The sequence below is a fragment of the Barbus barbus genome (genome assembly GCF_936440315.1).
Source record: "Barbus barbus genome assembly, chromosome: 28".
Taxonomy (NCBI): domain Eukaryota; kingdom Metazoa; phylum Chordata; class Actinopteri; order Cypriniformes; family Cyprinidae; genus Barbus; species Barbus barbus.
Window position 1 is genome coordinate 21,506,262 of NC_136756.1, and position 12,402 is coordinate 21,518,663.

General features: G+C 37.9%; 1 protein-coding gene across 1 annotated transcript; it reads right to left on the reverse strand.

Annotated features, from left to right (window-relative positions):
- Positions 1-410: 410 nt before the first annotated feature.
- Positions 411-11,209, reverse strand: LOC306848824 (uncharacterized protein; the record flags this gene model as incomplete). The annotated part of the gene is made up of 14 exons (XM_079383578.1): positions 11,083-11,209; positions 10,098-10,191; positions 9,719-9,844; positions 9,355-9,426; positions 9,128-9,256; positions 8,321-8,488; positions 7,330-7,527; positions 7,065-7,242; positions 6,648-6,834; positions 6,101-6,312; positions 5,669-5,842; positions 5,179-5,559; positions 3,803-3,934; positions 411-3,571 (listed from the first exon to the last, which is right to left on the reverse strand). Exons 1-14 carry the CDS (start codon positions 11,100-11,102, stop codon positions 411-413), a joined length of 5,232 nt encoding a protein of 1,743 aa, XP_079239704.1. The 5' UTR covers positions 11,103-11,209.
- Between the last annotated feature and the right edge of the window lie 1,193 nt (positions 11,210-12,402).

Here is a 12,402-nt window from a genome sequence, read left to right on the forward strand (position 1 = left end):
TTCTGAAGTATGTCGGTATACTGCTAGTGCAGCCTGACCAACTGGAGGGCTCCGCATCATGAATAATTAAATTATTTGTGCTGTGCGAGTCCTACGGTGTCTATTTTCAGTGGGCTGTTGATAGCCTCCCTACCAAGCACACAGGACTCACTATGGGTCTCTGATAAGGAAAAGAAAAGGAAGTGCCACTATTTTAAACCTATTAATGTGGGTCCAGTCCTGCTCCTGAATAGCCAATGTCTTGCAGAGTTCAGTTCAAACTTTCCCCAACACACCTGTCTGGGAGTTCTAGTAATCCTGAAGACCCTGATTAACTGGTTCAGATATGTTTAATTGGGGTTGGACCTAAACTCAGCGGAACAGGAGAAGGACTGGACACCCCTGGGTTAGCTGAAGGATTTACTTTTGTGCTAATAACTGTTCTCCGTGTGAGCAGTCGTTAATCTCGGATATCCTGCGGGCCCAAAAAACCTTGAGTCGTCCAATGAGAAAGTGCTTAAAGTGTCTCTGCTGCTGAGAGTCTGTTTTAAATGGCCATCGATTACTTTTGTTCTCCTGTTTCCATCCGACTGTTTGGAATGGAAGTCTACACTTGCAGTGTCATCTTGGCTTCCGTTTTCCGATTTACTGATGATTGTGAGGTCTGTAATTACTGTGATAGTTGGACTCTGAGGCTCGATACACTCTGTCTGAGATACATGTTCAGGTTGCAAATTGTGTTCTGAACTCTCCAGGGTGTCTTTCTTACTTGCTTCCTCTGTTTGGGTTTGTGCGGTTTCATCAGTCATATTTTGTTGATTACTTCTTTCTGACTCTTTTCCATTCAGGTCGACATTTGTCTGTACTTCCTGATGTTCAGTTTCAGATGGTGCTCGCTCTTGAATGTCTTCAGATGTTGCTGTTGTCCCTAGGTTTATGACATCATCTGATGTTGAAGTTTCCTGTCCAGCAATGTCTTTTTGATTGGTCTGTTCGTCATTACTCTGTCTTGACCAAGTAGTGACCAAAGAACCTTTAGTATCTCCAGCCTCCTGGACTCTTTCTTCTTTGGTTGAGGTATGTATACTGTCTTTGGAGTGATTACTGTGAGCATCTGCTTCTATGGCCTCAGCTTTAGTCTCTGTTTTCAAGCTTTCAACTACAGACTCTGTGGTCTCATTGAGATTTGAGATTGCCGGAGTTGCAGTTTCATCTCCACTCTTGAGTGTTTCATCAAGGCCCTTGATATATGTACTTGTTGGTGCATCTGTAGCATTTAATACTTCACCATTTAGCCTCTCCTCGGTTTCTTCTGAGATGAGACCCTCTTCATCAAGAGGCTCGATAAATGTCTGAAAATACCTTGATTCTTGGTGTATGTTAATCCAGTTACTTACTAGATCCACCCCAACTGCTTTAGCTGAATGAATGGCCAGATCTTCTGAATCGATGCTCAGAACTGGATCTTTGACTTTCTCCACAGGCTGTGATTTCAGTGAATGGGAAACAGATGAGGCACCATCATTATGTACAGAATTCACTTTCTTCTCTAAAGGTTCCACTGGATCACCATCCATTACTTCAGGAGCATCTCTACATCTCAGTTCATTGTCAGTAACTTTCAGTTCTGACTCAGTTGGTTCTTGTGCTTTGGTATCTGCCGAGACAATATAATTTTCTGCATCCTTATTGATTGTTTTCTGGGTTATCTGAGAGGTTATGTTTTCTATGAACGTTGTTGCAGATGTTTCTGATTCTTTATCAGCCTCTTCTTTGTCATCCTCTTTGTCTGCTTTTTGATTGTCACTGGCCTGGTCCTCATGTTCATCGCCCAATTGAGACTCTCTTTCTGAGGGAACAAGTTCAGCATCTGACTTGTTTTCAGTCTCTTGCTCATTGTCATCATGTTTTTCTTCTTCTTTCACATCTTTATAAGTTTCTGGCTTTTCATTATCATCTCTAACTTCTTGAGCCCTATCGTCAGTTGTCTCACCCTCTGATTTACCTTGCATTTCCTCTTGGAGATATTCTTCTACCTTCTCAGCCTCCTCAAGAATGACGTCTTGTCTCTCTCCATTTTCAGCATCTATGTTACTATCTAGCAGGTCATTATTCACCCCAGCAGGTTCATCCACTTCTTCCTTGGTACTGGCCTCTGTGTCATCATCGGGTGCCCCCCTTGAACCTATTTCATTTTGTTCTTCCTGTGAAACAGATTCCTCATTTTGGTCCTCAGAGTTGACCTCTAGTTTTTGGGCTGTATTTTCATCAGAAACTGCCTCTTCTTTTCCATCCCCTGCCTCTAATGTATTCTCACTAATTTTGTTCATATCTGTCACCTCTTTCTCTGGCTCTTCTACCAACTTTTCACCTGTCTCTAGCTCATTCTCTACACAATTTCCATCTACTCCCTCTGCTATCTCATCTATCTTCTTATCCTCCATCTCTGCTTCTTCTTCCTCTTTCTGAGCCCCATCTTCCATTGTTTCATCTTTCACTTTCTCGGTTTCTCCTCCATTATCATTTTCATTGTTTGGTTTCTCTTGCCCTTCTTCTTCTGCCTCAACACTAAGTTTGTTTCTAACCTGTTCATCTTCTGTTTCAATCTGTTCATCATCCTCTTTTACATCCTCTGACTCATTTTGTCTATTCCCAGCCTCACTAGACATTTCTTCAGCTTCACCTTCTTTATGTTCATCATTAACACCATCTTTATCTTTTTCTGTACTGTCCTCGCTTTCTTTCTTTTCTGCATTTAAATGATCGCCACCCTCTAACTTATTTTCTTTCTCACTATCTTGGGTCTCTTCATCCCCAGGTTTCTCTGTCTCCTCTTTTCCCAGATTTTCACTTCTATCCTGAACCTCTAGCTTTTCTGCAGCTTCTTCCTCTGCCTTATCTTCACTAGATTTTTCTCCATCTTCCACCTTACCATCATCAACCTTGTCATCTGTCTCCTGTACCATATCCCCAGTTGACCTATCAACCCCAGCCTCATCTGTTGGGCCTTCTCTTTCATCTCTGTCTGTCTGTCCATCGCTCCTCCTCTCTATGTTCTGATCTACGTCATCAGTGTCTCGCTGCCTTTCAGTGTCACCTGCACCTGTTTCTGTACCATTTTCTGTCTGAGAAGCCTGACCCTCTCCCTCCATCACTGAAACCTCAGTGTCTGTGTTTCCAGTGTCCAGCGTTTCAGTATGTGTCTCTGTTTCTTGTACTAATGATTCTTTGTCTTTTTTAGACTCTGTATTAACCTCTGCATTTGTATTATCCCCAGTCATAACTTTCTCCTCTGCCTCCTGAGTTTCATTTTTGAATTCCTCTCTTTTATCTTGTTGTTCGACCTCACATTGTTCTTCCGCCCTGTCTATAATTTCTGCTCCCTCCTCAGTCTCATCTATTTCTTGTACTTCTTCTTCTGTGTGGAAATGAGGTTCCAGTGCATTTGTCTCTACTGCAGGCTGACCCTTCTCAACATCATCATGTGCCTTTTCCTCACACACAACCTGCTGTGTGTTGGCTTCACTTTTATCCAGAATGTCATCCCGTGTATTTGATGGTTGTGGCGAAGTGATTTCAGCCATTTCGGTTCCTGTAAAAGTCAGCATTTATAATTAAACCATTTTAGATTTATACATATGTACAAACACAAAACTGTCAATATTTTGTTTGTGTACTACAGAAACTAATTTGTTGTGTAAAAAATCTCTCTTTACTAGTGCTATTTTGGAATTAAATAACAGAAAAGTCATTTGTCATTGAGCTTTATATGATCTGTGGACTGCGTTAATTAAAAAATAATAATTATTATTATTTTTTTTACCTTGGCCATCCTGTTGGGTCTTTACTGAGGCCCCTTCATCTTCCTCTGTGCTCGTATCACTAAACTCTGGCTCTGAACTACATTGAGATTCCTTCAAAATGGCCTCAGCCAGTTTCTCCTGCATTGACTTGGCTGTTAATTGTCACGGGGAATGAGGCAGACATATGACATCCATAACAAAATGTTAATGTTACCTTGTGAATTAACTAAATGAATAACAGTCACAACTAGAAGAATGGATTTCATATTAAACATATTTAGAAATGAAACATAGAAAGCAATGAAACAACAATAATAGTGTAAATGAAACAGTTTCTCAAAAGTTTATTACCACAAACACTGCAAACACTTTGATTGGGAACACAGCATGCAGCGAACAATCACTTAAATGCTTTCACACAGGTCAGGTGTCCAAAAAGGATCCATAACTGTCTCTGATGAGAATACAAATGGATTTTACACAACACTTGAAGTGTAACATTTAAGCCAAACAGTGTTTTTAATCATGTGTGACAGAAAACAAATAAAAAATGGTTAGATGCACATTGATTCACACACGCACTGAAATCAGAAACGTAACACAAAATCACAAATAGAAAACACTGCTCTGTATTCCCAGCATTTTAACGTGGAAATCCACAAGAGCCAACACATAATGCACACTATATAGATTGTTTATAGATTGATTTGCACTGCACTTGTCATATTATGAAATATAAGTAGCTCAAATCAAGTCTAAACATTCTTGATTAATTGTGAAAGTCAAGACAGATTAGTTTATACAGAGCAGTATGTTTATGGAAACACACATAACATGCTATCAAAAAAAAACATTTGATGTCACAAAACAATACAATGCTGTTTGCAAGACCACACAGAGTTAAACAAACTGGGCTCTCAGTGACCTTGACAATTACACAGAAGTACGTTACATATGTTCTGCTTTTAACACAATCAGAACTCGAGTAATTAGTGAGGTCATGTACTTGCAAAACAACATGTCATTGTCCTCTCCTCAGGTGAAGGTAAGTCAAGTTTTTCAGGTAATATTAGAGTAATAAAAGATGCTCATTAGTTAAAGCTGAAATGTGTAATATCTGTGCCTGTAGTGACAATAAACAAAAATGTAAAAACCGATGTCTCTGCATATTAAGCTGGGATAGGAGAAAGTATTTTAACATCCAACAAATGACACTTCAGCTTTAATTAAAAATGCAGTGTGAAGTAACTAAACACTTTGTTTATCTTGCAGCAATCCGCTAGTTTATTTGCAAATAGCATAAAACAGACCTTCCAGTTCTGATGTTGTAAAAGCTATCATGAATAAACAAAAGATCACGACAGGCACACAGCACTATTTTCATGCAGACACTCACCTCTCTCCGGCTCATTTTCTTGTGGCTTATCTTCAGATTTGGCATCCTCCCCAGATTGCTGCCCAGTTCCCTCTTTCTTGTCTGTGTCTTCTGACATTTCCAGGTCACTTTTTTCCATGCCATCCCCTAGACTATCCTGTGTCCCAGACTCTTCTGCTGCAGCTTGAGGCAATGTAACATTGCTGGACTCTGTGGCCTCTGTCTCCTCTGGTTTGGTCTCAGCTGTGGTGAGAACTTCCTCTGCATGTAACCTCTCCTCTGGAACATCAGCATTGGTGACTTCTTTGGTGTTCTCCACAATTTCTCTTGCACTGTTGTCATTGTCAATGCTGGACAAGCTGGACGTTCGACCAGATAAGGCAGATGATGACCTTTTGACCTCTGAAGGAAGAAGACAAGTAATCAATGAGTATTAGGTGTTTAGGAAAGTTAGTTCATATTACATGTTGACAGATTTTCCTGAAAAGTGTGACCATAAAGTAATACATACTAGACATACTGGCATCATCACTGTCAGAGTTGCTTTTCTCTTCATTTATGTCATTTTCATCCCTGGTCTCAGTTTCTTTTTCTCCTCCATTAGCAGCAGGTGATGACTTTTCCTCTACTTCATCACCATCTTCAACTGGCCCTTCATCATCTGCCTCAAAGTCCTCATCATAGTCTATATGAGAGCACAACATAAATGTTCATTTAATATGCATTCAAATAACTTTTGTGTATTTAACCTATACATTTAGTCAGTATGTGTTCTATGGGATTCAAACCCATGGCCTTGGTTTGCTAGAGTCATGCTTCACTGCTCTTCTACTACTAATTCAATAGCTGGGACCATGTTTTTAACCTGCATAGTACAATAGCCCAGCAGAGGCATCAATTAAAGATTGTGTTTTTGAAATCAGCAAACTCATAGAGTTTGTACCGTCTTTGGTCATTTTCTGTCGAGTTCTTTCTCCATTAGCTTCTGTCTCCATTTCCTGAGGTGTGTCAGGTTCTGCATTGGAATGTGTTTCTATATCTTCATCTACATCTGTGGCCTCCTTAGCATCGGAGGTTTTAATGATTGGGAGCTCCTCTTTCACTCTTTTTTGAGGAGGGGTGGGTTTTTTGTCCAAGCCCATAGCAATAATACACCTGAAGAATGACATCATACAAAACCATAATGCATTTTGATTAGTGGTTGACCAATGTGGGTTTTTTCAATAGCCAAAGCCAATAATGATAATAAGCCAATAGTGTGGTTTTATATTTTAATATATTTTAAAATACATTTTACTCCTGTGATAAAGCAGAATTTTCACTTTTCAATTATTGTTATAAATGTATTTACTTTCACTTTTTATCAAAATAATGCATCTTTGCTGAATAAAAGTATTATTTTAAAAAAGACTTACAGACCCCAAACTTTTGAAAGGTAGTATGTACATATATAATTGAAATTTATATATATTTAAATAAATTTTCCTTACTTGTAGCATGGAGAGGCTCCTTCCACTCCGCAAAATCCAAAGTGTCCATGTCTGCCCCCTAGCCGAGCGCCTTTCCTATGTTTGAACTCACAGCAGGAGCTGAGCCGATCCACTTGCAGGCCATTCAGGAAGAACGTAAGACTGAAGGGAAATCCCTGGTGGCGTCTTGACACAAACTGGAAGACTTCTACAAGTAAGGGTAAGCAAAGAAAGTTCCTTTTCATTTGCTTTTGATGATTGTGTTTTATAATCAAAGAGGAGAATCACATTATATAAGCATAATATATTCTAATATATACGACACTACCAGGTAAGAACCACTTATTAACAAAAAGCCCCCAGATCAACAGTGTAACTCAATTCATGGTGTCCTTAAAATATGAATTACAAAGCACAGGTACAGCGACCTACACTGACCTCCTTCTCTCAGCTTCCCTTTGTAGACACAAAGGTTCTCGCCGCCACAGTGCTGCTGGAAGACCTTCACTTCATCTCTCAGGTCCATCAGATCATGGGACAGGTGAACACTCTTCCCAAAGAACACCATGCTTACTAACACTTTACTCTGGGCTGATGTCCTCTGGAGAGAAGACGGCTGAAGACGGAAGGAATAGGAATAGCGTGTAATAGAATATTTGTGAGTGAAGATTTATTTCAATTTAAATAACTTCAATGTACTGACCTCTGTAGTAGCTGTTGGTGCCGTAGTGGGTCTTAACTTTCGACCTCTGAGTGTGCCGTTCGTTCTCGGCCCTCTTTCTTTTTTCTTTGTGAGGGGCGGCACAGGGGTCACATAATTGTTAATGACAGGAAGACGGTATGGCGAGACAGGGCTGGAGAAGTCTGTTGTGGTCAAATGTTTCACGGCATCTCTGTCCAGCTATAAAACAACCCAGAGAGACAGAAATGTTAGTTATTATAGAGTTATAATTGTTCACTAAAAATTAAAACGGCAACTAAACTTAAAATGATAAAAAAAAAAAAAATGTGTTACTTGAAATAAACATGAACTAAAATAAAAGAAAATTTTTAAAACTTTTTATTTCAGCTTTTTATTTCATTGCCATTTTAGTTTCTTATTTTAATTTAGTTTAACATGATGTACTTGAATGACTAAAATTAACAATTAATAAAAATATAGACACACATACACTATATATATATATATATATATATAATTATTATTTTTCTTATTAAAACAATTAAAAATTACAAAAACTTCTATATTAAAATAAAAAAGTAAATATTAATATTAATAAAAACTACAATATCATGATACTAAATTATCATACTAAAATAACACTGCTCTGAAGTTGCTAGTTTATAGCTCTGGAGACCAGTTCTTATAAAACTTTGTTTTATAAGAAATAAAACAAACAAATTGAGAAACAACTGTTGACTTACTGTGCAATTAATTAAAAATACTTTTGATTAATAAAACAATACAATTATAAAAATCACGTGAATCATATCTTTGATAATTTGGTTTTATAATAATATTTATAATATTACTTATAATACTAATATCACATTTTTTTGATTCTTTAATACTTCAGCAGAGCAGTATCCAAATTAGTAATATTAGCTGTTTAAGTGTGATTTGTGCTTTGTAAGTGACCCGTGATTAGGGGCTTTGTAAGTGAACATGTATTAGGATCTCAAGATGATCTCACTGTATAACTGAGGGGCTGATCGGTGTCATTGGAGGAGTCCCGGTCCCGTGGTCTGTGTCGAGGGGAGTTTCTTTTCAGAGAGGCTGTGGCACTGTGGCTGTTTAGGGGCTTAAGTCGAACAGGCCTCTGCATTTTCCCTGGAGCTGTGTTTGGCCTGGAGGAACTCGGCTACAGGAGTATGAGAAAAACTCACTTACCAAAATTGAATGTTTGTGATGTGACACATCCTACAAATGTAACACTTGTGCATTATAAAAAAGGAGTTATATATACACTAACCTTTACTGTATTGTTATTTATTAGGCAGTAAATACAAACCTCCAGGAAATAAATGTATTGTTGAAATAGATAAATTCAAAAGTTCTGTCACAAAAAGTCTAATTGCATTTATTACAATAAATTTAAGTAAAAACTACATTAAGTAACCAGTAAAAACGACTTTTAAGTAGAATTTAAACTAGTGAAACTAACAACATGAGATCTTAACATGTGGGCTTGCAAAAATGTATCTAGAGAAACCAGAGCAAACAATAAAGCTCATGTGTCATCAATTTCCTGGAGCAGTAACTCTCCAGGCACCTAAAACGTCAACAGGCAAACATCCATGATGGGAACAACCACAACACTTAATTTCACCTTCTGTTAAACATATCAGAGCCTGATGAACAAACAGTGATCTGAATCTGTAAATTTAGCAACCATTAAGACTAGCTGGGTAACTATCTAGATTCTAGAATAAACGCAGATATAAAATTCATATCTTATGAATTTTGTTTTACCCATTATACACTCAAATAGGCCACTCACAGATTCTGTTGACTCAGAATGCTCTCCCTCCGGCCCAGAATGCCGTGCATGTGAGTTCTTTGGCCTTGTGGGTGGCCGAGGTGACAGCATTAACATTGGTTCATCCTCATATCTCTTGGTGCGCTCAGCCTATCATAAAATGCAAAAAGCTGAATCACAAAATTAACTTTATTATCATATCACCAAAGCTACTTTGAGTCTGAAAGGAGTTCTGTAAAAAGACAAACCTTCATTTTGTAGATTCGTTCCCTCCGTGCAAATTCCTCAAGTTTTCTCTTGATCTCAGTTTGATGAAGGCGCTGAATAAACAGCGGAAAAGTCAAATATCTCATAGAAAATATATGGATTTTTTTTTTTTTTAGTACAAGATTTAATAAATTTTCTCTGATTTTATGAGAAGTCTAGTTTAAAATGATGACTAATTGTGCTTCGTTTAAACTAACTGTATTTGTTTAAATACTGCCTTTATACTGTAAAAAAAATCAGATTATGTGAGCAGAATATCTGACATCAGTACCCTCTGCCACTACACAATGGCCAAGGATAATAGAGCATCTGATACAGCACCTGTGGACTGTATAATGCTCTCACCTCCATGTCTAGGACCTTGTGAAAGATGGCTTGAGCTAGACACTCCCTCACATGTCTCTGATGCGCTCGGTGGATCAGCTTGTGCTTGTACTCCTTATCGGGAACAATCCGGCCGCTCCGAGTGATCTGAAGCACATGCACCTGCATTTAATGACTGATGGATCTGATCTTGTATAAAATAAAGTGCTTTTCCTTTCATCTTTTAACAGGTTATCTAAAGTGATCATTACGAGAATACTAATTACATTCTATAACTCAAGCTCAACATATGTCAGTTTGTAAATATTTAAACTTTTTAAAATGATCTAAACTCTCGGTTAATCTCAATTAATAATCATAACATAATTTTCTAGCTTTATAATCTTAAATGTGCACATACCAGCCCAACTTTCTGAAGATGTCTTCGTATTCTTGCATTGTGGAAGTATCCAGTCAGATGTTTGTCAGCTAAGCTATTGTAAGCTGAAATAAGACTACATGGACAAAAACATTACCAACACTGTATTCCTGAACACTGATAATGTTAAGATGTTACACTATTTGAATTGAAAAAATCTGTCAGTATCTGCAATCCCAGTGGAAACCGGCCTGCTGCCAGGCACGATATAGCATTCATCTCATCCCAGGCATGATGGACTTGTAATGTATAGACAGGCCTGACCAGACTGATGGGATGATTCAGTGATCCTCAAGGCCACCAGTGCCAAGGATTTCAGCTTGAGGTGAACACTACTCGACTGTTTATCTGCCTGGCTTTTTCCGATACAGATTTGATTTCCCTCAGCGTTTGTAAAGAAGACAACACAACCTGTACACCAATCCCCAGGCCAAGTAGATACCATTACCGGTGTCTGCTTTCTATTGGAATTGAGTGTGGATGGATAGCACACTTAACCCATGGCCCCCCTTTGAATTCATGTCTCTCTCTAAAATTGTTCAGAAATAAAACATAATGCCTGTGAAAGAAAGTCTAAACATATGGATTCAGTCTAATTACACTTTGGTTAAACATAATTCATTTTGTCTTAATTATCAATTAAGACAGATTTAATATGACAGCTAGAGATTCGAGACATGTTCAACAAATAAACAACATTTCCTTGATATACAATAAACAAGTCATGCCTGAACAGTATAGCCTGTCCATTAAGGAGTGGTTGATCTCTTTCTGTTGTTTCATCTCCACAGTAACAACAGCTTTTTGGTCATAGTGTCATGCCATAAAAATAAAGCTGAAAAAAATCATAATTAATATGCATATTGCTTGGTAATACAGCTAGCAGTCTAAGACAGGACAGTAGTTAGAGAGCATTTTATAGTACATTACAGTCAACACTGCAGCTTGGTCGAGCTTAGTTACTCACCCTGGGTTTAGATGACTCATTTTGTCGGTGCGCAGTGATCTTTTATATGAATCAAGCAATAATACGCGAGCTTTTTTTAATCCAGAGGACAATAAAACTATGTGTGCATCTGTCTGCCCGGCTCTGAATACTCAACACCTTTCCTCGCGCGGAACTGATGACAGCCAGCGTTGCCATGGTGAATCACGTGACGATGCCCATAAGACTCGGCATTCTTTGTGCTTTATTTAAATGCTATATTGTAATAATATTAATAATATTTTTTTACATATCCTTGATGTAAATAAAAATACAGTGCTTATTAGTTTGAAATATAAATGTTCAATACTTAAGTGTGTGGGGGTGGGGGTTAGACTGTAGGTTAGACTGTATTGTCTAACCTATCACTTTTTTCAAATGTTATGGTTTTGAAGATTTATTAGGCCCAAACATGAATTTGGTTTATTTCGTGGAGATTATTGTAGGTCAGGTTGCAATAAGCCTTAAAGCTGTACATGAATGCCCTCTAGTGTTTTCATTGGGGATTTTCAGCGAGTAAACTAAGCATTGAGCTTTTTTCCGGTGTTATTTTTATTCCTATGTTCATTCTATTTCCATGTTCTTTCCTATATTAGTTTTACTTTATGTACAGAGAGTCGTAAAAAGCATTACCGTACACGTCGTAGCCTACTGAGTAGGGTTGTGTGTGAGACAGATAAAAAAAGGGATTGTTTTTTTTCCAGAGATGCAAACAGGTAAGGGGGAAAAAAGGTGAATTTCTTTTAACGATATTTGCTTTACATGCTCATTTGTAGTTACTATAAGGTATTTTTTAAAATATATTTTATGATCCAAAACTGTAATTGTTCAAAAAACAAACAAACCATTTTTAACCTGTTAACCCGCATCGGCCCGTGGGCGGGCCGGAAGGGCGTGGTCGGGCGTGGTCGGGCTTTTTATTACCTTTGTTTTAGAACAATATTCAATCAATTATCATTAACTATATATCATTTGAAAGCTAAAACACTCAAGATTAACGATCTGAGCTTGTTTTTGAAATCAATACACCAGAGAGGAAAGGGTTAACAGAAATGCTGAAAGACCGGCCATTTAAAATGAACAAAGCGAACCGCAGTACTCACGTTTGATCGCCAATAGCGCTGGTCAGCTCAGACTATTCCAAGACACACCAGCATACATTTCAAGAGAAGGGTCCACTCTTCAAAATGCATCCACTTTTTAATCCAAAACAACGAAAAAATAGGGGAAAACACGATAGATCCTCCTTTGTTTACATAAGCGATTCGAGTTATAGTTATCGATAGCGTCCATTTTCCAATA